The 25,811-nt window shown below is 39.7% G+C and overlaps 1 protein-coding gene across 4 annotated transcripts in view; it reads left to right on the top strand.

Moving 5' to 3' along the window:
• The window catches only part of LOC111566118 (seizure 6-like protein), a 115,422-nt gene extending 91,971 nt beyond the window's left edge, over window positions 1-23,451 (top strand). Inside the window, exons 10-17 of one of the 4 annotated variants that reach the window (XM_023266531.3) lie at window positions 333-529; window positions 10,423-10,617; window positions 11,835-12,026; window positions 12,636-12,830; window positions 17,305-17,340; window positions 17,704-17,818; window positions 22,074-22,179; window positions 22,281-23,451. In XM_023266531.3, the coding sequence (XP_023122299.1) occupies window positions 333-529; window positions 10,423-10,617; window positions 11,835-12,026; window positions 12,636-12,830; window positions 17,305-17,340; window positions 17,704-17,818; window positions 22,074-22,179; window positions 22,281-22,310 (1,066 nt within the window). In that variant the 3' untranslated portion in view covers window positions 22,311-23,451. Of the gene's footprint in view, window positions 1-332; window positions 530-10,422; window positions 10,618-11,834; window positions 12,027-12,635; window positions 12,831-17,304; window positions 17,341-17,703; window positions 17,819-22,073; window positions 22,180-22,277 lie in introns of all 4 variants that reach the window. The other 3 variants (XM_023266530.3, XM_023266534.3, XM_023266533.3) reach the window with 3 other exon arrangements.
• The last annotated feature ends 2,360 nt before the right edge of the window (window positions 23,452-25,811 follow it).

Genomic DNA, 25,811 nt, shown 5'->3' with positions numbered 1-25,811 from the left:
TCTATGATATGAAATGACTTTGACAAGTCTACCTAGACTTCATGGCAGCATTAATCCAATTACACACTTTGATGTAAGTATGTCACCTCAGATTTACAGATATTTCAGTTTTCAAAACTTCATATTTAATAAGTCTCTGTGGTGAAACAAATGTCCAGGGCAACAACAACATGACTGTGTTTACAGACTGTTAATCATGACTGCAGCATTTAGCCTCTGTGGTCGTCTCGTCTCCCACACAGTCGGTTGCCGGAACTCTGAGTCATCACAACTTGTCCTGATCCCATTGCAGCACCTATACCTCGCTGTCTGTCTGTTTCTCTGCCTGTCAGACTGAACATCAGTGACAGCGACATGTTGACCATCACCGACGGCGACGAAGTCACGACTCACATCCTGGGCCGCTACATTGGAGGCAGCAATCCCTTTAAGCTCTCCTCCACCACCCCTGACCTGACTGTCACCTTCCACTCCGACCCGGCGGGGCTCGTCTTTGGCAAGGGCGAAGGCTTCATCATCAACTATATGGGTGAGAGTGGCAGCTCAAGGCCTGTCGCCTTATTGAGTTACAAAATATGGAGCTAAGAGTGACGTGAGATGCTTTTAAAAGTGTTCTAAGTGCTGAAAATATCAACACAGTGCTTAAAAGTTGAGTAATTTTCAGTACTGTCAGCAGCAACTAAAGTCATGTGTGTGTCGTAATGAAGACAGAGTGACAGCTACATTATTTCTCAAGTTATGGTAGACATTGCTCTACAGATTGAAATAATGCAAAAATCTACATAACCCCACCTTCTTTATGAATGTTTAACTCAAAAAATTACAACGCCTGTTACCAAAAATTTTACGTTTTACTTCATAACATTTGTATGCATAGGCAAAAAATCGGACAAATTTGAGATAGTCAGATGTGAACTTTTATTTTTACAAATTTGGTGAATTCCGGTGAAATGACCCAGAAAGCTAGCATTTTTATCCTGATAGTTTGAACTGAAATAATAGAACAGACTTAGAGCACATTTTTCATCCTATACAACTAATGTGTTTTTTTCATATTCTAGTAGACCCCTGAAATACAACTATTAACCTGTAGATGTACCAACTATGTAAAGTGGTCTGGACTCTGAAATTTACCAAAGTAAAGTAACATCATAGGAAACTTCTTCACAGAGCAGCAAGTTGCACAATTACAGCCAGTATGTAACATGTAGTGCTGTCACTTTTCACTAAAACATTCGTTAGAAAAAATAGATATTCAAATTTCATCCATCAATCCATATACACCACGTAATTCACATTAGGGTTGCTGGGGGCTGGAGTCTATCCCAGTTGACTTAGGATGAAGACAGGGGACATCCTGGACAGGTCACCAGTCTATCACAGAGCTACATATCGAAACAAACAATCACACTCACATTCTCACCTATGGACAATTTAGAGTCACCAACTAACCTGAGCATGTTTTTGGACTGCGGGAGGAAGCCGGAGAACCCGGAGAAAACCTATGCATGGACACGGAGAACATGCAAACTCCACAGAGAAAGATCCCAGGGATCTTCTAGCTGTGAGGTGACAGTGCTGACCACCGACTTACCGTGCAGTCCACGTATTCATACGATTTCTGAAAATAGAAATATAATAATAAGAATACAAGAAAAGCACTCAGAAAGCGCAGTACTCCACCAAGGCTGTTCATTCCTCCATATACCACTGTCAGACATGCAGCATTTTTTGTAGAAATGCAGCATTTGTTTATTCATTAATGATCAGAAATCATGGCAACATAAAATGTGGCCATTTAATAGATGTACCCACAAACAAACTGACCTTGCACTGAGCACAGGCGTGTATTATGTGTGTGTACGTTATGTACGGATACCAAATCGCAAGACCTGAATATGTAGCGGGCAGCGGGAATTGATGGGACTCAGAAACACCCCCACAAATTAATCAGTTGTTCTTGTATCATTTCCAATGGATAAGTCCCAATAAGTCCACTGCAGTCACTTTGTAGTGGGATCGCAATCATGTGATCATCAGCAGGCAGCTGAGGTAGTGTTCACTTGTAGTCATAGTTACAGTTATAGTTATAGTTACGTGCCGCTATCTCGCAGCGATACAGAAATCATTAACAAATCCGTGGATCCAGACTAAAAGCCGCATCCCTACCAAAATCTAATCACTTGGTCCTTGTGTCATTTCTGACGTTCCCTGAAAATTTCATCCAAATCCGTTTGTCCATTTTTGAATAATGTTGCTAACAGACAAACAGACAGACAAACCAGTGCCGATCGTCACATAACTTCGGCACATTCCTTGGCGGACTATTAATAGAGACGAGTTAGCTGCTGTTTTGATCTGCCATGTTGGTTGCTGAGCTGTGATATATCAACTGCTGTTTGCAAAGTTGCAACTCATCTGTATTGAAAAATGGATTTAAGCAATCAATCAATTGACAAAATAGTCAAGAAATTGATTAATTGATCAGCTGCAGATGTCGTAAAACTAACTTGAGATGTCTTTCCTATATGACGTTCATGCAGGGAGCTCTTTTAGTGATGAGTTACTTTTTGTCCATTTGAACAAAATGCAGCAACACCAATGACTTCTTAGACATCAGTTAGTTTGGACCCAACTCTGAGTAAACGTTCAGTAAACTTTAATTAGTCAGGTTGAGCAGTTCTCTGTGGTGAAAACACAAGGATGTTCACAGGTAGTCTGGTCCTCCTGCTGCCAAAGTAATGGATTTATCCTGGAAGGCTGCTGATCAATTACCAATGAGAACTTGGTTAGATGAGAGCATATCGACTGACCATCTACCGGGAGACTGCAGCCGAACTACACGAGTGGATAACAATGTCAATACAAGGCTCATATACATAATAAATACAGTATGACCTTGTACTTTATGTTATGAAAGGAGGCTGTTTGAATAGCATATGCTGCTAAAAACCAGGTCTGATGAGGTTATGGAATAAATTTCAAAGGTAAATATTATGATTTGACCTGTTTGGCAAAAGCTGATTTGTGCAAACAATTGGATTTTTAACATAAGCTGCTCCAACTGTGTTAGCCCTCAGCTGCTAATGAGAATTATGATCTGAAAAAGAAATCACAATTGCTCTGAAATGAGTCAGAGCTACAGGAGGCAAAAAAGAACACCTGGATGCGAGAATAGAACACTCCTCCTGCAGATCTCTCCTCTCTGTGAAGCTTCTCCATGATACAAGCACAAACATTTACATGCACCTCACTGTAAATCTACCTATGAAACAACTCATTGAGATATTACAGGAAAGAGAAGATAGCAGTTTACCAGGACACCAACCAGCTGCTTGAGGTTGATGTAGTTGTAAAGTTCGATTGAGTTATAATGCAGTTATTGTCGGACTCTTGCAAATTCTCTTTTTGAGTCCTTCTTGTTTTATTTCTACAGTGTAGCAAATTGTTGCCAGTTGGAATGCAACTTTTCCTGCAGGATTTTTACCAGTGACTCAGGCTTTTTACTTTCTGAAGTAACAGACATCTGCATCTGTTGAACAGCCAATAGGAATGTCACTCTCTCTCTGAAAGATCAGTGACTGGCCAGTCTCCTGCAACAAATCAGGTTATCTCAGGCCTTAAACCAACCACAAGTTTAGTTCCCTCTCAGAATTACAATATGCTGAAATGTTTTCATGGTGTTTTTGGCAGTGTTACCAGAAAAGAAAACCTCTTTGCACAGCTTTAAAGAAAAAAAAGTATGAATGCTAGTGTTTCTGCTGTGCCTCTGAACTGCTGCCGCCCTCCTTGACAAACTTAATTGCCTCTTATTACCCAACAAAGACAAAATAACAAAGCTTACATGTAAATCGTGCTGCCAGCTCCAGCTCCTACACAACTACAATAAATATATGCACAAAACAAGAGTTATCTGTGTTTGTGGCAACTGTTAAAAACAACTGTTTAAGTGTGAGCAGCCAAAACTGTATTAAATGACGGGTGATGGCAGGCATTATAATACTGTTGGGGAAGGGGGCAGCTCCATCTTTGAACATTAAGTTTTTTATTATTACTAGATTTATTTAGATAACCAGAGTCTGTTTTTTCTTTTTCTTCTGTGCCACAGAGCTCTGTTGTTGTCCAGTAAAACTTATTTAAAGGCATCATTAAAGCGCACTGTTGCACTGTGTGACATGTTCCTTCATTACCATAAACACATGTTTTATATTTTAATTCAGTCCCACACACACTGTCCTGCTGTTGCAAATAGTCATTACACTATAAAAATCTGCAAAGCAATGGTGCCATAAAAACTATTATAACAGTCAAAAACTGTAAAACAAACAAACAAACAAACAAACAAACAAACCCCATTAAAAATAGCAACAGACATCTGTAAAATTATATTTTGACAATTTAAATAAAGTAAATGTATGGTCACACATTGTAATTATATTTTAAATTTTATGTTGACCACTGTTTGTTGTTGTTGTTGTTTTTCAGCTATATTACCATTTAAAATTTGTGTAATTTCTCCGCCAAGGAGTCGGAGCCTTGGTGGAGTTATGTGACGATTGCCGTCTGTCTGTCTGTCTGTCTGTCTGTCTGTCTGTCTGTCTGTTAGCAACATTACACAAAAACGTACTAATGGATTTGGATGAAATTTTCAGAGAAGGTCAGAAATGTCACAAGGACCAAGTGATTCGATTTTGACAGAGTACTGCACTTTATGAGTGCTTTTCTAGTTTTCAGATATTAACATGTACACTTTTTTCTGTGATTTTACCAAATATTGTCTGTAATTTACCAAAAGGTTATGCAATTAAGATTATTCACCATTTCCTGGCAACTATCTATACTTTTATTTTCATTTTTTTTGGTTTATTACCTAAAAAAAAATCTGTAAATCAATCCTTTTTTCTGTGATTTCACTAGTTAATTTAACAGAACAGGGAAAATCTGTAAAGTAACAAACAGTAAATTTTTTTAAAGTATTTCTTTTAATTATTTTACCTTTGTTTAACCTGGTAAGTTAGTTAAAAACTGATTCCCATTTTCAATAATGACCTGGCCAAGAAGCAGCACGCAAACAAGATGAACAACAATATTACAAATTAAGCAACAAAAAAATTACAGTTAAAAACTGTTTAAAAAAACACAGAAACACATTAATTTCTGTCAGTGTAGAGGACCAAATGTGGATTATCCATGGAGGCAGCAGTAATCTCCAGTAAATTTGTCCTTTTTGAGTACTGTTTGTTGAAATCACTAGTGCCTGGTTATTTCAGTCAGCAACTGAGCCTTTTTTTTGACAAATGAGACTACATACTGTATTTATGGCCTGTTTTGAAAGATTTACATGTTCAGTAGGAACTGGTGGCTCAGAGCCACAGCACAGAGGAACGGAAGCCAGGAAGTTTTAAAAAGATAGACTAACACATTGTTGGTTTGTTGGTTGGTTTTGATCTTTTAATGGGGTTTGTTGACAAAAAGAAAATGCAGAATAACACTGACATTATCATTTGAATAAATGTGGAGATGTTAACTTTCATTCAGTTTTCCCATTCATTTCAATTTTGCCAATTCACCTTAGGCTGCCCGCTCCATTTCTCATCTCCCCTTTTCTCTCATCTTTATTTGCCTTTCCTTTCATTTCCCTCTGCCCTTATTCAATCACATTCTATTTGTTGCACCATCTCGCTGTGGTGCTCATCCACACACAAGCTTGGAGTTTCACAAGCAGCCAAATAAGCTCACTCCCCTCTTTTACACACTGTAATCTGCGGCGCTTCCCAGATCCAACACCTGACACCAATTTAGATGCACACTGAGACACACACTGTCCAATTTGCTTCTCACCCTCCCGACACCACAAACTCACACACATTTCCCCGAGGAGTAAATCAAGTAGACACAGCATGAACACGCAGGCTACTCTCTTTGATTATATGTGTGTGTGTATGTGTGTTTGAGCTGCAAATAAATTACCTGCCGCACACATCCAAGCTGTACTGAGGAGGAGAACCGAGTCAATAGAAAATAAATAATTGAACCAGGAACTTCAACTTAAAAATCCCTGTGGGACTATTATATTGTACAGTGTAATGCAATACTGTACGCTGTCCGATCAATCAGCTGATATATGCAGACACACACCGGGCTGCTTATTCAGACATCTCTCTCAGGCAGTTGTTTTTAAACAGCATTAATTTTATTAAAATTCTGTATTTTCTTCTTGCATGAGCAGCTGCTGGAGGAGGTTTTGTTTTGTTCTATCTTTTTTCACTTTATGAAACATGAGCCTGTAAATGTATGAAGAACACAAAAGCTCATTTGATGCAAAAAATGTTTCTTGGAGCAGTAAAATGAGAAATTCTACATGATATACACTCTGCTGGATCTTTAATGAATCTTTGGAGAACACTTTTTACAACCCACATTGCAAAGTAATTTACATAGGGCAATAAAACATATCGTTACATGTACAGCAGATATAACCAGCTCAAAAGAAGGCATCTATGTATAAGTAACTCAGAAAAAAACATAAAAGCTTTCTAAAAAATGTGGTAACCCTCTGAACCCCAAAAGCAGGTTCGAAAGACATATTTTCTTTTCAAAAATCACCCAAATTATGCTGTTTATCAGAGCTAGATCCACGGATTTGTTAAAAATTTCTTTATCATTGCAAGATAGCAGCACATCATCACTGTAACTATGACAACAAGTAAATACTATGTCAGCTGCCTGCTGATGATCACATGATTGCGATCCTACTACAAATCGACCACTGCGGACTTATCCGTCTGAAATGATACAAGGAACAATGGATTCAATTGTGGGGGTGTTTTAATCAATTCTCGCTGCCCGCTACATATTTAGATCACATGATTCAGTATCCGTACATAACGTACACATGCATAAAACATGTCTGTGCTCAGCGCAGGGTCATTCTGTTTGTGGGTACATCTATATTAAATGGCTACATTCTATGTTGCCATGATTTCTGATCATCAATAACTAATAAACAAATACTGCATTTCTACAAAAAAATGCTGCATTTCTTGGAGGAGTACTGTGCTCTCTGAGTGCTTTTCTAGTGTTAACATTGTCATTGTGAGCATGTTAGCATGTCGGAATATTGATATATGACTTATGATGTCTGTCCCCAGAGAATGAATTGTAGTAACACCTTGGTGGATCTCTGGCTCCTCTGGTCATATGTATCACCTAAAACTGAAATACAGAAACATCTGTTGGGTAGATGTGGACTAGATGGCTGTTTACTTTTTGTGTTGTTAACTTCATATCAATGTGAAGACCAAGTTTTTCTTCTCTTCTGATTGTGAACTTTATTAAATTTGACTTGGTACTTGTAGTTTTAAAGCTGCATTGATTTTAGGACTGAAGCGATAACATGGCACGAAGGTTAGAGCTGCACCCTCTGAATGTTGGCAAGTCCAAGATCAGATGAATTCTTGATTCAGAAAACGATCAAGAGACAGCTGATCTGAGCTTCCTACAGCCCCTCGCCTCTGTAATCAGTTCATGCTGGTGTATGAGGTCTTCTCAGCATGTTTCAGATGAACCAGCAGCACAACATCCATCCTCTGTGTGATCTGTGCAGCCTCTTTACAGATCCACTCATCAATGTTTTAATCAGAATAATCACAATTCTGACTAAACTTCATGCTATGAATATTTTCAGACTTACAGGCCCTTGAGGTACACGATGAATGAAGTTTGTTGCAAATGCTGCATGTATGTACCACAGATGCAAAACATGTTATTGAATTATTAGTACACATTTTCATGCTAAAGTACTCATCTTTCATAGACACTAACTGTAATATCGCCACAATATTTAAAATGTACTTCCCATGTAATTAATTCCTAAGTACATGTTGTACTGCATTATACATAGAATGGCTTCCATTACATCACTTTAAGGAACATAAGAAGTGTGTGCAGTGGTTGCTTAAACACATGCTCAAAGGCTCCTGGAGGCAAACTGAAACAAAAAACCACTTCAGCCTTTACACTTTCTCTCACAAAGTCATGACAGAGAAGATCTCCTCTAATAACCCTGCAGCAGCGACACTTTACATACCTTACATTCACATTCACTGTACTCAACACAGACTCATTCTCACCATCGTATTGATAATTAGTTTTGTCAGCTGATTGTGAATTGGTATCTACAAGGGATACATGCACGTGTATGAATCTGAGAGTATCTGTGTTACTGAGATGCTTTAAATGTAACAGATTCATAACAGTAAAATATTGTAAGACAACTTCCCAACTGTGAAATGCAGCAGCACAAAAGTCTGTTATTTTCAGCTATTTCAACTCTTTGATATGATTTCAACTTATTAAATGCTTCATTAATATAGAATTTTTCTTGGGTGGGACTTACAGGCACTGTACGCAAATGGTTTAAATCTTACAAGATAGGGACTACTTTGTCTCAACTCGTAACTAGAAGTCAGAGCAAACAAAGATCGCATACGGGTTCCTCAGGGGTCCATTCTTGGGTCTCTTCTGTTCAATATCTACATGTTGCCCCTTGCTCAGATAACAAAATGCCATAGCATCTCTTACCCCACTTATGCAGATGACATGCAACTTTATGTTTCAATGTCATCACATGACTACAGTCCTGTGCTTGCTCTCAGTAAGTGTATCCATCAAATCCATAAGTGGATGTGTCAAAGTTTTCTCCAACTCAAGACTGAAGTGATTGCATTTGGCCAAAAAAATGAAAGGCCAAAGATCAGTGCTCACCGTGACTCTATGCCCCTAAAAGTTACAAATCAAGCCAGAAACCTCTGTGTCATTATTGACTCAGACCTGAATTTTAACAACCACTTGAAAGCTGTTACGAAATCTGCCTATTTCCACCTGAAGAACATTGCTAGAATCAAAGGTTTCCTGTCTAGAGAAGACACAGAGAAACTTGTTCATGCATTGATTTTCACTAGGTTAGATTATTTCAATGGTGTCTTTACAGGTCTTAGCAAAAAATCAATCAAGCAGCTGCAGCTGATCCAGAACGCTGTCCTAACAAACACCAGGAAACTGGACCATATTACACTGGTTCTCAGATCACTACACTGGCTTCCTGTTAGTCAAAGGATAGAGTTCAAAATCTTACTCTTGGTCCACAAAGCTGGATTTATTAGTGCCATATGAAGCATCCAGACCATTCAGGTCATCAGGGACAGGTTTACTGTGTGTTCTCAGAACCAGAACCAAGAAAACTGAAGCTGCATTCAGCTATTATGCCCCTCACCTGTAGAACAAACTTCCTGAACCCCTGAGGTCTGCTCAAACTGTCTGCGCTTTTAAATCGTGCCTGAAAACCAAATTGTTTATGGCAACTTTTCTTAGATGCTAAATCTGTTTTCTTGTATTTTAATTTTAATGCACTTTTATATTTCATTTCTTTGATTTTAATGTATGATGTTAATGTCTACCTTTAATTCATCTAAATTGTCAATGTATTTCTCAGCCATTGTAAAGCACCTTGAATTGTCTTGTGTACAAATACATTTGTCTTGCCTTGACTTAATCCTGTAGATCCCAGACAATTTCTGTGCATATTTTGTTACCATCACATTTTTCCTTACTGTGAGCTCATTTTTTACTGCAATCTGAAGTCCTGCACCTCCACCGAAACAGCACAACAATGGCTAGAAGTAGAGAGAACTCAGAAATGTTTTTGTTGCAGTAGGACACAGTTACAATGCCTTAAATCCAAAAAAAGAATAGTGAAAGTTGAATTCATTTGATTCTTTATTTTTACAACAAAGTCCTCCAAAAAAACACTGTCCAGCATAGACAGATAAAATGAGAGACATGAGCACAGAGGAAGGAAAAACAGTACAATGAATAAAAACCAACAAATAGAATTTAAAAAAAACACATATCGAACAGCTCCAAAAGCTTTCAGCAGCAGAGATATGAGTGACCCGTGTCTAGATTATTTTATCCACTTAAAAGGTATTACATTATATCTCTAGAGAGTCACTCTTGACAACAAGTAACAACAAGAATGTTTTACCAACACAGTTGTGACTGACATCTTATAATGTTACTGAGGACTGTTTCAGTGGAAGTCAGAACTAAAACCATTGGCTTTTCCACACAGCAGCTTCAGCAGCAAACTCTCTTCCTCTGGGTGGGAACATTGGCGGTAGTTGGTTTTTGAAGACTGTCCAACACAGATGAAATCCATCATTCTGTCACATGGTCAAGTAGCTGCACAATAGGTCCATCCGTCTTCTGGCAGTGAGCATGTGCCAGCATCATGCTGGAATCAGCTGTAGCATTGTTTACGTCGTTTACTTCTTGAGCCATGTAACTGTTTAACAAGAGGAAACATTCATCATTGTAATGGAGCCATTAATCAACATGTTTGTCTCTAATTTCTTTTCTCAGAGGTATCCCGAAATGACTCCTGTCCAGACCTACCAGAGATCCAGAATGGCTGGAAAACAACGTCCCATGTTGCACTGGTGCGTGGATCTCGAATCACCTACCAGTGTGATCCTGGTTACGACCTGGTTGGACGAGAGACCCTCACCTGTCAGCTGGACCTGTCCTGGAGCTCACAGCCACCATTCTGCGAAAAGAGTGAGTTCTGCTCTGAGTTACAGCATCTGTTTGTGTGTGTGCATGTACTGACAGTTTTTTAAAATCACGGATTATCTACATTCGGCTTGGGATTCCTGAAAATTTGTTTTCATGGTTCCCACAGGATGCATTATAACAATGCTGGTGATGCCTCGTGGTTTCAGCAACCCTGTGCACTGAGCAATGCAAACTATGAACAGAGACAGTGGACATATATGGTTCTACTTATCATTAGGTACCACATTGTACACTATAGGATAACGTTATATTTCACACCGACAAACCAAAGAAAAGATGGTTTTACCTTAGCTGACATGTTTCAACTGCAACTGCAGTCTTCTTCAGAGCGTCATCCAACGTGTGCTGACGTCTTTTTTTTTTAAATCAGGTGACCGGTCTGACAGATCTGTCAGAAGCTGTCAGACCGGTCACGCCCCCCACCGTCCGGTTTCTTTGATTTGTCGGTGTAAAAAAAAAACAAAAACGTTATCCTATGATAGTTAACGACAAAATGAACATCATCCAAGCACATTGTACACTACCATTCAAAAGTTTGGGGTCACTTAATAATGTCCTTGTTTTTGAAAGAAAAGCATTTTTTAATGAAGACAACATTAAATGAATCAGAAATGCAGTCTACACATTGTTAATGTGGTAAATGCACTACCATGTTTATATAAAAAATGTATTTAAAGGCAACACAAAGATTTACATGCAGGAATGGAAAAAAAACTAATATTTTATTTATAATACTAGCTAATTGGACTTCCTCAATAAATACTCTTTAAATCTTTTACATTAGCAGAAAACAATTTTCAAATATGCATTTTAAGTGAACAGTTTCCATTTGTTAACAGTCTTACTCTTGTAGAGAGTGAAATTCCTTGACAAGATCTGTCACAGGACAGGGGGGTTTGAACCCAGAGTGCAGGCACACAGGAGGCACATGGATTCTTAAACAAGGACTTTTATTTACAACAACCAAAGCAAACCAAACTCCATACAGAAATCAGAGAATTTAACCAAACCCAAACAGAACTCTAAAATAATCAAGAACTATAACTAAACTGGCCACTACACGGGCTAAAAACCTAAACTAAACACAACGGCTACCAGTGTAACTCTGCTTTTATTGATTTATAATGGTGTATAATGATTCACGATAACTCATAAATCACACTGTACATTCTTTATTTTCTCTATTGTCTTCATCTCAGTCATGTACTGCTCAGACCCAGGGCATGTCGAACACTCCACCAGGTCTCTGTCTGACCCCAAACTCCTGGTGGGCACCACCATTCAGTACAGCTGCAACCCCAGCTTCATCCTGCAGGGCGGCGCTACCATCACCTGCTACGGCCGTGAGCCTGGGACGCCCGTGTGGACCTCTCGACTCCCTCACTGTGTCTGTGAGTATCTGACAGACAGTTTCCGGTGCAAAGAGAAACACGAGAGGTTAGTTGCTGGTAGTCATTTTTATCAAATTTGTGGGCTGAAAGGGTCCTGTGGTTTACCAGTAATACACCAGCACAGTGATTTCAGAAGCCTATCATCAGGACAGACAGTTGTACATGGCAGTTAACTGAAGATGAGAGGCTCTTTTCCCTGTTGCTGTGCGATCTAACATGAGTGGGTTTGTGTGATTTCTTGCAAAAAAAAAAAAGGCCTGGCTCTCTCTTCCCTCTGCTGACACAGATCACAGCGTCTCTGCATGCCAGAGACGATGCTTCACCTCCTGCATTTCATCTCAGGACTGATGATATGTGTGTGAGTGTGTTTTCAGGGTTATTAATGTTTGTGTGAAGTGTTTGATATGTAAATGCTATGCTAATGCACCGTACCAATCAGCCCTCAGCCACCTGGAGAAGGGGGTGGAGATTATCCATGAGTCATGTCACCTCAGCCGGAGCCTGTCAAATCTGTCAGTTGAGCTGTGACGCAAAAACCTCTGATCTGTGTTGAGAAACTCGGCGGGATCCATCCAGCTTCTGTCTTTTTTCCTTTCGTCTTCTGTGTAGCTGAAGATTCTGTTTCTTGTGAGAACCCTGGTCTCCCTGACAACGGCTACCAGATCCTATCCAAGAGGCTCTACCTGCCCGGCGAGTCGCTCACCTTTGTCTGTTACCAAGGCTACGAACTCATAGGAGAGGTGGCCATTAAATGCATCCTTGGAAACCCGTCGTTTTGGAGTGGCCCACTTCCACTGTGCAGGGGTGAGACTGGCAGGATTTGGTGATTTTTTTTTTATTTTAATGTGCAGCATTGTGCAAAGGTTTCAGGCTCTGTAGATGTTTAGATTCTTCTCCAAACAATACCATCGTCCCAAATTCATTCTGCAGCAGGATGAGTCCAAACATCCAGCTCGAGTCTAAAGCCCCTTTCAGACGTGCTCTCTTTTCCATTAATCTGATGACATCTGAACACATCAGTTTCATGCCTGAATGAGTTTCCTGCTCACTTTACTGTAAAAGTCAGGATGGCAGTCCAAGATTATTACTTTGGACATTGCATTTCACTTTCAACACAACACAAGTCTGATAAGACGCGCAAGTCGTGTACTTTGAGTTGTGTAAAGCAATTTGTTGACTTTTACACAAATCATAACACACCTTCCTCATTCACTTTTCTCTTAGCTATCACAACTGATAAAAACTCAACTGTCCATAAAAATCAAACTTTATTGCAATGAAGACTGTAACTGGTCCCATAAAGAGATTCATCAATAATGAATGTAATCCAGGCTTTTGCAAAACAGGAGCTTAAGTTTAATGTGTTGCTTCCAAGTATTTGTAGTATTTTTTCCTTCGAATTTATTAAAGATCTGCAGCATCAGACAGCAGCAGGATCTATAGGAGTGTCTCAAAGTAAGAAAGCTGTATTCACTGCTGTAAAAAAGTATTTCCATCCATCCATTATCTATACACCGCTTAATCCTCACTAGGGTCGCGGGGGGTGCTGGAGCCTATCCCAGCTGACTCGGGCGAAGGCAGGGGACACCCTAGACAGGTCGCCAGTCTGTCGCAGGGCTACATATATAGACAAACAAGCACTCACACATTCACACCTACGGGCAATTTAGAGTAATCAATTAACCTCAGCATATTTTTGGACTGTGGGAGGAAGCCGGAGTACCCGGAGAGAACCCACGCATGCACAGGGAGAACATGCAAACTCCATGCAGAAAGATCCCGGGAAAGCCGGGATGCGAACCAGGGACCTTCTCGCTGCAAGGCGAAAGTGCTAACCACTACGCCACTGTGCAGCCCTAAAAAAGTATTTGTGAATTCTTATTTTTTTGAATATCTCCCCCACTTAAATGCTTAAGACCATCAAACTAATTTAAATATTAGACAACGATAACCAAAGTAAATACAAAATGTAGTTTTTAAATGATGATTTAATGTTTTAAGGAGAAAAAGCTATCCAAACCTACCTGACCGTGTGAGAGAGTAATTGCCCCCCTTCTTAAATCATGAATTTACTGTGGTTGATCACATTTTTTGGAAAGCCAGTTCAATTTCACTGACCACATCCAAGCCTGACTACCTCCAGATCTGGTGAATCAAGAAATCACTTAAGTAGAACCTGTCTGACAAAATGAAGTTGGCCAAAAGATCTCAAAAAGCTGCAACAAAATGCTGCGATCCAAAGACATTCAAGAACAGATGAGAAATAAAGTAATTCACATCTATCAGTCCGGAAAGGGTTATGAAGCCATTTCTAAAGCTTTAGGACTCCAACAAACCATGGTGAGAGCCATTATCCACAAATGGAGAAAATATGGAACAGTGGTAAACCTTCCCAGGAGTGTCTGGCCTACCAAAATTACCCCAACAGCACAGCGGCGACTCATCCAGGAGATCACAAAGGAACCCAGGACAACATCACAAGAACTGCAGGCCTCCCTTGTCTCAGTTAAGGTCAGTGTCCATGACTCAACAATAAGGAAGTGATTGGGCAAAAATGGCATCCATGGCAGAGTTCCAAGGCCAAAACCACTGCTGACCAAAAAGAACATAAAGGCTTGTCTTACTTTTACAAATAAACATCTAAATGATCCTCAAGACTTTTGGGGAAATATTCATGGACTGACGAGACAAAAGTTGAACTTTTTGGAATGTGTGTGTCTCATTACATCTGGTGTAAAAGTGACACAGCATTTCAGAAAAAGAACATCATAGCAACAGTCAAACATGGCGGTGGTAGTGTGATGGTCTGGGGCTGCTTTGCTGCTTCAGGACCTGGGCGACTTGCTTTTGTAGGAAAGTGTGCAGTGGTTGTCAGGCTCCCCAAAAGTCTTCAGATTGATGAAGTCTTCAGATCATAAGTCTTTTTTTCCAGAGAAAGGAAAGCTGAAATCTATGATAACCACATATCAAGGCATGTCAAATAGAATGCCGTCATTTCAACAGATTGATGGAACCAGTAATGTTACGCATTTCATGTCTGAAAAGGACTCGAAAGAGCCACTCTGGATCTTGAAGCAGATGATCGGAACCCCACAGGGTCCTCATCTCAACATTGTGGAATCAGTCTTGAAGTACATAAAGAGAACATCTCTACAAGTTCTCCACCATGTTGGAAACAACCATCTTACAAAGAATCTTGAAAAAATGTGTGGTCTGGCCAAGTGTCCAAATTTTATCCACTTTATTGTATTTTGTATGAAGTACATTATTTTTGGATTTTACTTTTAGCTGTACCTAAAACCTTTGCACAGTGCTGTATATGTAGTCTGAAATGCTCCCTTGTTCTCTTACCTTTACCTCTGAATTTTTGCATGCATGCAGTACTCTTCAAATACCTCTTTGCCCCGTGCTTGTTTCTATAGATTGATCATGCCCCTCTGCATTGCAGGTGACAGTTTGCTAAACCCAAACCCCTCGTTATCAAATAGAGGCTGTCCAGTCACAGCTCAGCACAGAAGGCCTAATTATGGTATTTCATAGGTTTGGAGGACGGCGTGTTTTTTAAAAACCTTTCCAACATATAAAACATGAAAACACAGCAACAGAGCAGAGCATTTATGTTATTTTTTTCAAGCTGCAAACAGTAGCATGTCCAGCTACTGTCTTTGGTAGTAACTTAGCAATAATTCCAAGAGCAGTTTGCTTTCACTTGTTGGGTTACAGCTTAGAAAATCAGAAGTGAAACACTGTTCACACCGAGCCCCATGGAAGTATGATGGAAACTGGATGTAACAACACAAGATGGCCCCTTTAGTGGTGCACACATGTTTCCAAGCTTCCTCCAGGTACCATGAAGGTTTCCTCACAGAGAGCATGAGTGGGTGAGATCCTGATGAACCTGTTGGCTGCCTGACACTGAGAATGAGATCAAATAATGATCATAGCCTATTACAACGTAAAAAACCCATAATTTGTTGTTTTACTGCTGCTTGTTTACCAATCTGAGCACCTTGTCGTATTTCAGTGGAAACCACTAGAGTCGAAGCCAACATTATTACTCCGCCAAGGAACGCAGTGACGATCGGTGTTGGTTTGTCAGTCTGTTTGTCTATATGTCTGTCTGTTAGCAACATCACTAAAAAATGGACAAACGGATTTCGATGAAATTTTCAGGGAAGGTCAGAAATGACATAAGGACCAAGTGATTAGATTTTGGCAGTGATGTGGCTTATAGTCTGGATCCATGGATTTGATCAATATTTCTGTATCACTGCAAGATAGCGGCACAGCGTCCCTGTAATTATGACTACAAGTGAACACTACATCAGCTGCCTGCTGGTGATCACGATTGCAATCCTACCACAAATCAACCATTGCAGACCACAAATTTTTTAAAGATTCTATCTCTCCGAAATCATACAACAACTGAGTAGCCTTTGTGGAGTACTGTGCTCTCTGAGTGCTTTTCTTGTTAGCTATGCTTTGTTCTTCACTGGATTTCAGGAAAGTTTATACACAAACAACAGCAGCAATCAAACAACAATTCATTTTCTAACTATATCAGTTAGTCTGTATCCTGATAACAGAGGTTTTTATTCATGACACTAAAAGTAAAAATGTTGTAGGAAATAGAAACAAGCACATAAGCTGAGCAGCCTGGTCTGTGTTTCGGTTCATTGTTCAGTTTGCACCATTTTAACATGATAAATGATTTTTTTAAGTAGTAATGGTGTGGTCCAGCCACAAGCACAAGACAGTAAAATGACATTTAATTTCTACTCAAAATTCTAATTCTAAAACAACACGCTAAACATAGAGTGTAAAAAATTCAACAGCAAGACACTTACCTTTCTGTGAAACAATAAAAAATGTATATTGAAAGTTTCAAACCTATTTTTCATTTGATTCATTTTGGTGGTGCAAACCTAATCCAATAGGATTACAGTAAAACAAAAATAAAAGCATTAAAATATTAACTGCTTTAAAACTAACATTATGATTAACTCTAATAACTTTGATCCGTGTCATGGTTGTCATAAAAAACAATTACAAAAATAGTATATCAGTATGTTCATTAATAATATGGAATTATTATTAATGTTACAAAATGACACTTCTCTCCCTATCGTTAAACATATTTATGACAGGTGTTGTAACAGTAAGAACAGTGGGGACTAGCGACTGGTCAGTTCAGGGGAGCCTTGTTAGGGTTACAAACTCGGCAGGAAGTGTGATGTGGATTTTCATATGCACTGACTGACAGAATGATGTCTTGCAGCCAACCATGACTGCTTTGGCAACCATGCTTTGGAAGGTGAGTCTGTCTGTGTATGTCAGTGTGCTCTGATGCTGTGGCCTGAAAAGACCACACAGTTTGTTTTCTGGTCTCACAAAAAAAACACAAATCAAACAAACCATCACACTGGCAAAAGAATCGAACAACACTTCACCTCTCTGTGTGTCTGCCTGCTCTGCCTTCATCTGCAAACATCTGCCTGCCAAGTCCATCCCCACTGTGTGTGTTTGTCCCTCCAGTACTGTTTGTCCATCTGATTACCTGTAGCTTCCACCTACGTGTGCTGAGCCACCCCTAGTCAGCCTATTATAGCTCTTATTTGTCCTCTGGATCACACTCTGCCTTTGGTTAACCTTGATGTATCCCTGTGTCGTCTGTCAGTTGCAGAGGCGACTGCCGGTTCCCCTCTGGATGGAGGGAACATCGCGCTGGCCATCTTCATCCTCGTTCTGCTGCTGTCAGTACTGCTGGGAGGAGCTTATGTCTACGTTACACGGTAACATTATAGACTTCACCTTTATTCGATGAGTAATTTCATAGAAAATCAACCAAATCTGTATCAAATCAGAATCAGATGATTTTTTTTATCTACAGTAACCTTGGTGTATTTAATGAAGCCCTGCAATATTTTACCGTCACACAAAGAATATTTTCAGAGTTGCTCCCCTTGAAGTACATAACTGTGGGTGGAAATTTAGTACTTTTATATTTGTGTTAACTTTTCTTTTTAGCATTTCAGAGCCTCAAAACTTCATAAGTGTAGGGGATGAAATTTTCTGGGCTGAAAAACAAGTTAGCTATCCACTCCAGGTGTTGCTATCTGAAACCAAAATCTGTTTTTGTTCAGCACATTGTTTTCTGGGGCTGCACAGTGGCTCGATGATTAACACTATCACCTTGCAGTTAGAAGATGCCTGGTTTGTGTCCCGGCCCTCCCGGCATCTTTCTGCGTGGAGTTTGCATGTCCTAATGCATGGATTTTCTCTGGGTTCTCCAACTTCCTCCCACAGCCCAAAAACAGGCTCAGGTTAACTGGTGATTCTAAATTGTCCGTAGGTGTGAGAGTGCTTGACACCGGGAAGGCGGGGACACGAACTGGGGATCTGCTAGCTGCAAGGTGACGGTGCTAACCACCAGCCACTGAGCAGCCCTATGCTGAAGTTATTGTACGTAAAAAATTCTGCTGATTCTGAGGTGGTCAATTGGGAGCTTTTTTTGTTGCAATTACTCCAGTAACTTCTTATTGTTCATAAATGTATGCACCTGCCCTCATTGCATTGTATTGACTTCTTGTTGGCAGCACAGAGCCTGTATAGTTACATATTTATGACATCTGATATGAAGCATTAAATACGCTGCAATTATTCATTTAAGACCAGCCAGACACGTTAATGTATTCATTTTTTTTATTCTAATGAAGTAGTTTTGAATAACAGGGTGTGATTCATTATGCATGTGCATTTTATAACCTCTCGCCTTTACTTCAAAAGATGAGAAATGATGGAGAAATATGACTAAATATCTGTAACCAGTCTAAAAGTTGTGAGTTGTTTGAAAAAGTGACTTTTACTTTTCAGACTTTTGTATATTTGGAGTCCAGAAGGAGTGGATGACCTACATGTACTAATCTACATGAACCTACCAGGTTCATGTAGATTAGTACATGTAGGTCATCTTTATCTCAATGAAAACAGAAATAATTGAGTAAACCATTATCAGTTATAACAGGAGTGATACTGGTGAAAGGTTCACATTTCTTCCAGATTTAAAACAAAAGCTCTTTTTATATAAAGTTTTGTATTCTTGCTTCCACCCGACATCTGACTTTTCATGTAGTGTTTTATTTAATCTTTGTCAGCCACATCTCACCGAGTTATAATACAAGTTTCGTGGATATAATAGGACAAAAGCCAGAAAAAATTCCAGTAAGAGTACAAATACTGCAGAGTGAGAGCAAAATGGGAAGTAAGTGATGAATAAAAGGTGTGATTTGTATTAAAACCCACTAAATGGATGACTGTGGGATAAGAAGCCTTGGTGATGACATTTCTCTTTATTTCCAGTGAGGATTGTAATTGCACTGTTACTTTCTATCACCGATAATAATGACAGATTTGAGAAATCAAAATCCAACTTGCGAACATGAACCATCAAAGAACTGCATAACTGTATGTAACCATGGCAACATTCATGCACATTAGCTCATAATAATGGCATTTTAAACAGTATTATCTGTGCAGGAATATTAGGATAAAAGCTTTTGTCTGTCGTCATCATTTCTTTATGCTCACAAAGAGCAGCACCGTGCTGCACAACCTGCATAATACAACGAGTGGTTTTTAACAAGAGAGTTTGTTCTCATTGCAATAAAAAGCAGACAAAACATGTTTCATTGTGGCTGCAGAAAAACTCTGCTTTAGTTTACTGGTGGAACTGTGTGCTATTTTATACATGACAGCCCAGGATGGTATCACAGTCTGATATGAACAGTCTAAGCAAACTCTCACAGTTACAGTGCCATGAAAAAGTATTTGGCCACTTCTCAAACTCTTATTTGTTTGCATATTTTCCCCACTTTAATGTTTAAGATCATCAAACAAATTTAAATATCAGACAAAGATAACCCAAGCAAACACAAAATGCAGTTTTTAAATTATGATTTTATTTATTAAGGGAACAAAAGCTAGGACTTTCTGGTAGAGAGCAGAATTCATGGTTCCATCAATCACAGCAAGTCGTCCAGGTCCTGAAGCAGCAAAGCAGCCCCAGACCATCACACCACCACCACCATGTTTGACTGTTGCTATGATGTTCTTTTTCTGAAATGCTGTATTACTTTTACACCAGATGTAATGAGAGACATACCTTCCAGAAAGTTCAGCTTTCATTTCATCAGTCCACAGATTCTCCCAAAAGTCTTCGGGATCATTCAGATGTTTATTTGCAAAAGTAAGACGAGCCTTTATGTTCTTTTTGGTCAGCAGTGGTTTTGGCCTTGGAACTCTGCCATGGATGCCATTTTTGCCCAGTCTCTTCCTTATTGTTGAGTCATAAACACTGACCTTAACTGAGACAAGGGAGGCCTGCAGTTCTTGTGATGTTGTCCTGGGTTCCTTTGTGATCTCCTGGATGAGTCATTGCTGTGCTGTTGGGGTAATTTTGGTAGGCCAGACACTCCTGGAAAATTTCACCACTGTTCCATGTTTTCGCCATTTGTAGATAATGGCTCTTGCTGTAGTTCACTGGAGTCCTAAAGCTTTAGAAATGGCTTCATAAACCTTTCCGGACTGATAGATGTGAATTATTTTATTTTTCATCTGTTCTTGAATTTCTTTGCATTGCAGCATTTTGTTGCAGCTTTTTGAGATCTTTTGGCCGACTTCATTTTGTCAGGCAGGTTTTTTAAAGTGATTTCTTGATTCACCAGGTCTGGAGGTAGTCAGGCTAGGGTGTGGTCAGTGAAATTGAACTGGCTTTCCAAAAAATGTGATCAACCACAGTTAATTCATGATTTAACAACTGGGGCAATTACTTTTTCACAAAGGGCCGGGTAGGTTTGGATAGGTTTTTTCCCTTAAAACATTAAATCCTCATTTAAAAACTGCATTTTGTGTTGTGTGTTACTTTGGTTAGCTTTGTCAAGTATTTAAATTAGTTTGATGGTCTTAAACATTTAAGAAAGGGAAATATTAAAAAAATAAGAATTCAAGAAGGGGGAAAATACTTTTTCAAGGCACTGTATGAGGAGACTTCCATGACAAACTTCAATTTATTATTACATTTTTAAAAATTTCAATTAGTAACACAACTAATTTAAGTTTATCTAAGTTAAGCTAAGCAATGTAATGTCAGTGGTTTAAGTTGGATGCATTAAATCATTTTACTATCAAAATAAACAATTTGCATCGCTGCAGTTTAATTTTAAGGAAGGTGATCTAGAAGTTTCCAATTTTTCCATCTTAAGTATTTGCTTTATCCAGCATAAAATGTAAAACCATGATTTTTGTCATTAGGCTTGCTGCTGTTCTTACTGTATAAACCTACTTGTAAATGACAGTTGAGTTTGGCAGAAAAATTTGAAGACAATAATAAAAGAGCGGCGAGCCTAACTTGCGCACTTTTGCCAAAACTAGTATACCAGTTTAAAGGGACAACTTGTAAATAGAAATTGGCTTTTTCCACAAAAGTAAACTACCCTTATCAAAGAATAAAGCTAAAGATTTGTTCTTAGCTGTTATCCTGAAAACCTACAAGAAGTTGCTTTGTAACCTTAATGTACTGGAACCCAAAGATCGAAAGCTTAACCAAGCAGCTTGTGGGTGTTTCTGTTGTTGTTTGTTTTGTTGTTGTTTTATGCACCTGGCACATTTTTCCTCACTGTGGGCTCATTTTTCACTGCAATATAAAATCCTGCACCTTATTATCTGCAGTATTTAATAATCATGTGCAATATTGCTTTCCTACTTCACTATTACTACCAGTATTATTTCTTACTTTTCTATTCTAGTTTTATGTGAGTTTATATATTTGGATTTTTAATAATGCATCATAAATTTATTTGATTGTAGTTTTGTCTGAGGAATATCTGGCATAAGAAGCTCCCTTGGAAATTATAACATTGTCTTTGACATGCAATCAGACCTTGGGAAACAGATGAAAACCCTTTTCTTTCCTGCTGCAGTGAGATGGAAATTGCTTCTGAATCTTGGATCTCTAAAATGTCTTAACGTTTCACTCACTGTGTCCATCAGGTGCAGATATCACTCCAACTTAAGGCTGCCTCTCATCTACCCCCACCCTTACCGACAGATCACTGTGGAGACAGAGTTTGACAACCCACTCTATGAGACAGGAGGAGTGAGTGTCCACTCAGCCGAAACACTACATTTAACTAACTGTCCACTCTTTACAGCTCACACTGTCTCTGACTCTTCCCTTTTCTTTTTCACTCCCAGCAGGACACTCGCGAATATGAAGTATCGATATGAGAAGCCTCTCTAAAAGACATTTGTGAACCGAGACCGACCAACCCATCCTTAATCTTCATCCTCCCCTCCCTCCCTTCTCCGCCCAGGAAGAGGCGATGTAAATACAAATAATGATGTCCAGCCCTTTCTGACATGAGAACCAGCGATCAATCCTGTTCTCTTCTCCTTTGATGTGACAGCTTGTGCAGAGAAGGTGAGAAACAGGAGAGGAAATGTGGTGCAAAGAGGACTGAGGCAGGTAGTCAGTGATGGTCCGGCGTGGCTGGGAGATGATGGGAGATGGAGGACGGAGGGAAAAGACTCAACGATCATCTGAGATCATCCAACATGGTGGGAAAAGAGGAGATGTTGAGTGCCACAGGACAAACAGAAGTTAAGGAGGGGAGAGGGGGAAGGAGTCAGGGACAGGACACAGTGTGAGAAATGTGGATCAAAGCACTTTTTATTCTTTTCTTGATTGTGAGTAGTTAGTAGAAATCTGGAAGTAATAATCCTGAAGATTTTTATGAAACCAGCCTAATTTTTAAAAAATATTTACAGGTAAATTTATTTCTGCTGTCAACAAATGCATTATATTTTTTAATTGTTAGTGGTCACCAGTTCTTTACACATAGAATGAGTCCACTGGGCACAAGTTTAGGAGCCCATGGCCTTTTTCCATCATTTTAATATACCTCCTGATCAAAATCTTAAGACCGCTTGAAAATTTGCAAGAAATTGCATTTTGCACTGTTGGATCTTAAGAAGGGTCTAAGTAGAGCTGATAAAATGCAAAAGGAGGTAATCGGCGCAAGAAAAAAATTGAATAAATGATTTATTGAAAACAGGGCTGCACAGTGGCGTAGTGGTTAGCACTTTCGCCTTGCAGCAAGAAGGTCCCTGGTTCCCGGGATCTTTCTGCATGGAGTTTGCATGTTCTCCCTGTGCATGCGTGGGTTCTCTCCGGGTACTCCGGCTTCCTCCCACAGTCCAAAATATGCTGAGGTTAATTGATTATTCTAAACTGCCCGTAGGTGTGAATGTGAGAGTGCTTGTTTGTCTTTGTATGTGGCCCTGCGACAGACTGGCGACCTGTCTAGGGTGTCCCCTGCCTTCGCCTGAGTCAGCTGGGATAGGCTCCAGCCCCCCCCCCCCCCCCCCCCGCCCCCCCCCCCCCCCCCCCCCCCCCCCCCCATGACCCTAGTGAGGATTAAGCGGTGTATAGATAATGGATAATGGATGGATTTATTGAAAACAGCAGTTAACCATGGAAAACACCCCGCTAGCTGTTAGCCAGGCTCCCTTAGCCGGTGCAGACCGCGATAATATAGCTGCTAGTGTAGCTTCTGCTAGCCGTACCCTAGCAGCTCCCGAGCAGCCGGGAAGTCAGGGTAGCTGGGTGACAGTTCGTAGGAAACGTAGTCCTAAGCTCAAGCCCGCTGTCCCGGCACACCACAAACCGCTTCACGTTTCTAATCGTTTTTCCCCACTCAATGACACACCCGCTGAGAAACCAACTCTGATCATTGGCAGCTCCGTAGTCAGAAACGTGAAGCTAGCGACACCAGCGACCATAGTAAAATGCCTCCCAGGAGCCAGAGCGGGCGACATAGAAGCAAATTTGAAACTGCTGGCTAAAGATAATCGTAAATACAGTAAGATTGTTATTCATGTCGGCGGTAATGACACCCGGTTACGCCAATCGGAGGTCACCAAAGTTAGTGTGGCATCGGTGTGTAACTTTGCCAAAATCATGTCGGACTCCGTAGTTTTCTCTGGACCCCTGCCTGATCTGACAAGCGATGATATGTTTAGCCGTATGGCATCGTTTCGCCGCTGGTCGTCTACATGGTGTACTGCAAACGACGTTGGCTTTATAGACAGTTGGAGCTCTTTTTGGGGAAAACCTGGTCTGATTAGGAGAGACGGCATCCATCCCACTTTGGCTGGTGCAGCTCTCATTTCTAGAAATATGGCTGATTTTATTAGAACTCCTAAAGCATGACAACCCAGAGTTCAGACCAGGATGCAGAGTTGTAGTCTTCCACACCTCTCTGCAGTTTCCTCTCAGCTGTCACCCTCCAGTAAATCACTTAGCTTTATTGAGACTGTGTCTGTCCCCCGACCACCAAAATTCAATAAATTAAGCAAATCAAAACTAAACAAAAGACATAGTAACCATAAAAATCTAATTAAAATTAATACCACTATTTCAACTGAGCGAAGAAACAGGACAATTAAATGTGGTCTGTTAAATATTAGATCTCTCTCGTCTAAATCTCTGTTAGTAAATGATTTGATAACTGATAACCAGATTGATTTGTTCTGTTTGACTGAAACCTGGTTGCAGCAGGAAGAATATGTTAGTCTAAATGAATCAACTCCTACTAGTCATACTAACTGTCATGTTCCTCGAATCACAGGCCGAGGAGGAGGAGTGGCAGCAATTTACCTCTCTAGCTTAAAAATGAACCAGAGACCTAAACCTAGTTACAGTTCATTTGAAAATCTTACTCTCAGTCTCTCTCATCCAGATTTAAAAGCTCAGAAACCAGTTTTATTTGTTGTTGTATATCGTCCTCCTGCTCCTTACTCTGAGTTTTTATCTCAATTCTCAGACTTTTTATCTGATTTAGTGCTCAGCTCAGATAAAGTCATTATTGTGGGTGACTTCAACATTCATGTTGACGTGGACAGTGACAGCCTTACGACTGCTTTTAATTCAATATTAGACTCAATTGGGTTTTCTCAACATGTAAATAAACCAACTCATAGTTTTAATCATACCCTTGACCTCGTTCTGACTTATGGCATAGAAATCAAACAGTTAACAGTATTTCCCCGGAACCCTCTTCTTTCTGACCATTTTATGATAACATTTCAATTTACAACAATAGATTGTATAGGAGTTAAGAATAAATATCATTACAGTAGATGTCTGTCTCACAATTCGGTGACTAAATTTAAGGAAATAATACCCTCTCTATTTAGTCCAGCACCACTTACTGATATAATGGAAGGGAAATATTATAATTTTACCCCCACAGAAGTGGATTATATTGTTAATAATGCTGCAGCCTCACTGCGTACAACACTTGATAGTGTTGCACCTGTAAAAAAGAAAGTTCTATCTCAGAGAGGACCTGCTCCTTGGTATAATTCTCAGCTGCGGACTTTAAAGCAGGCGTCCCGAAAGCTGGAAAGGAAGTGGTACTCCACTAATTTAGAGGAAGTTTATGTAGCTTGGAAAAAAAGTCTAGTAATTTATAAAAAAGCTCTTCGTAATGCCAGGACAACATATTATTCATCTTTAATAGAGGAAAACAAGAACAACCCCAGGTTTCTCTTCAGCACTGTAGCCAGGCTGACAAAGAGTCAGAGCTCTGTTGAACCTTGTATTCCTTTAGCTTTGAGCAGTAACAACTTCATGAGCTTCTTTACAAATAAAATTATTACGATTAGAGAAAAAATTAATCTGGCCCTTCCTGCAAATGTCACAGATGTATCATCGAGTACAGATAC

The sequence above is a fragment of the Amphiprion ocellaris genome, chromosome 17 (assembly GCF_022539595.1).
Source record: "Amphiprion ocellaris isolate individual 3 ecotype Okinawa chromosome 17, ASM2253959v1, whole genome shotgun sequence".
NCBI classification, from domain to species: Eukaryota; Metazoa; Chordata; class Actinopteri; family Pomacentridae; genus Amphiprion; species Amphiprion ocellaris.
This window is presented reverse-complemented; position numbering and strand designations above follow the sequence as displayed.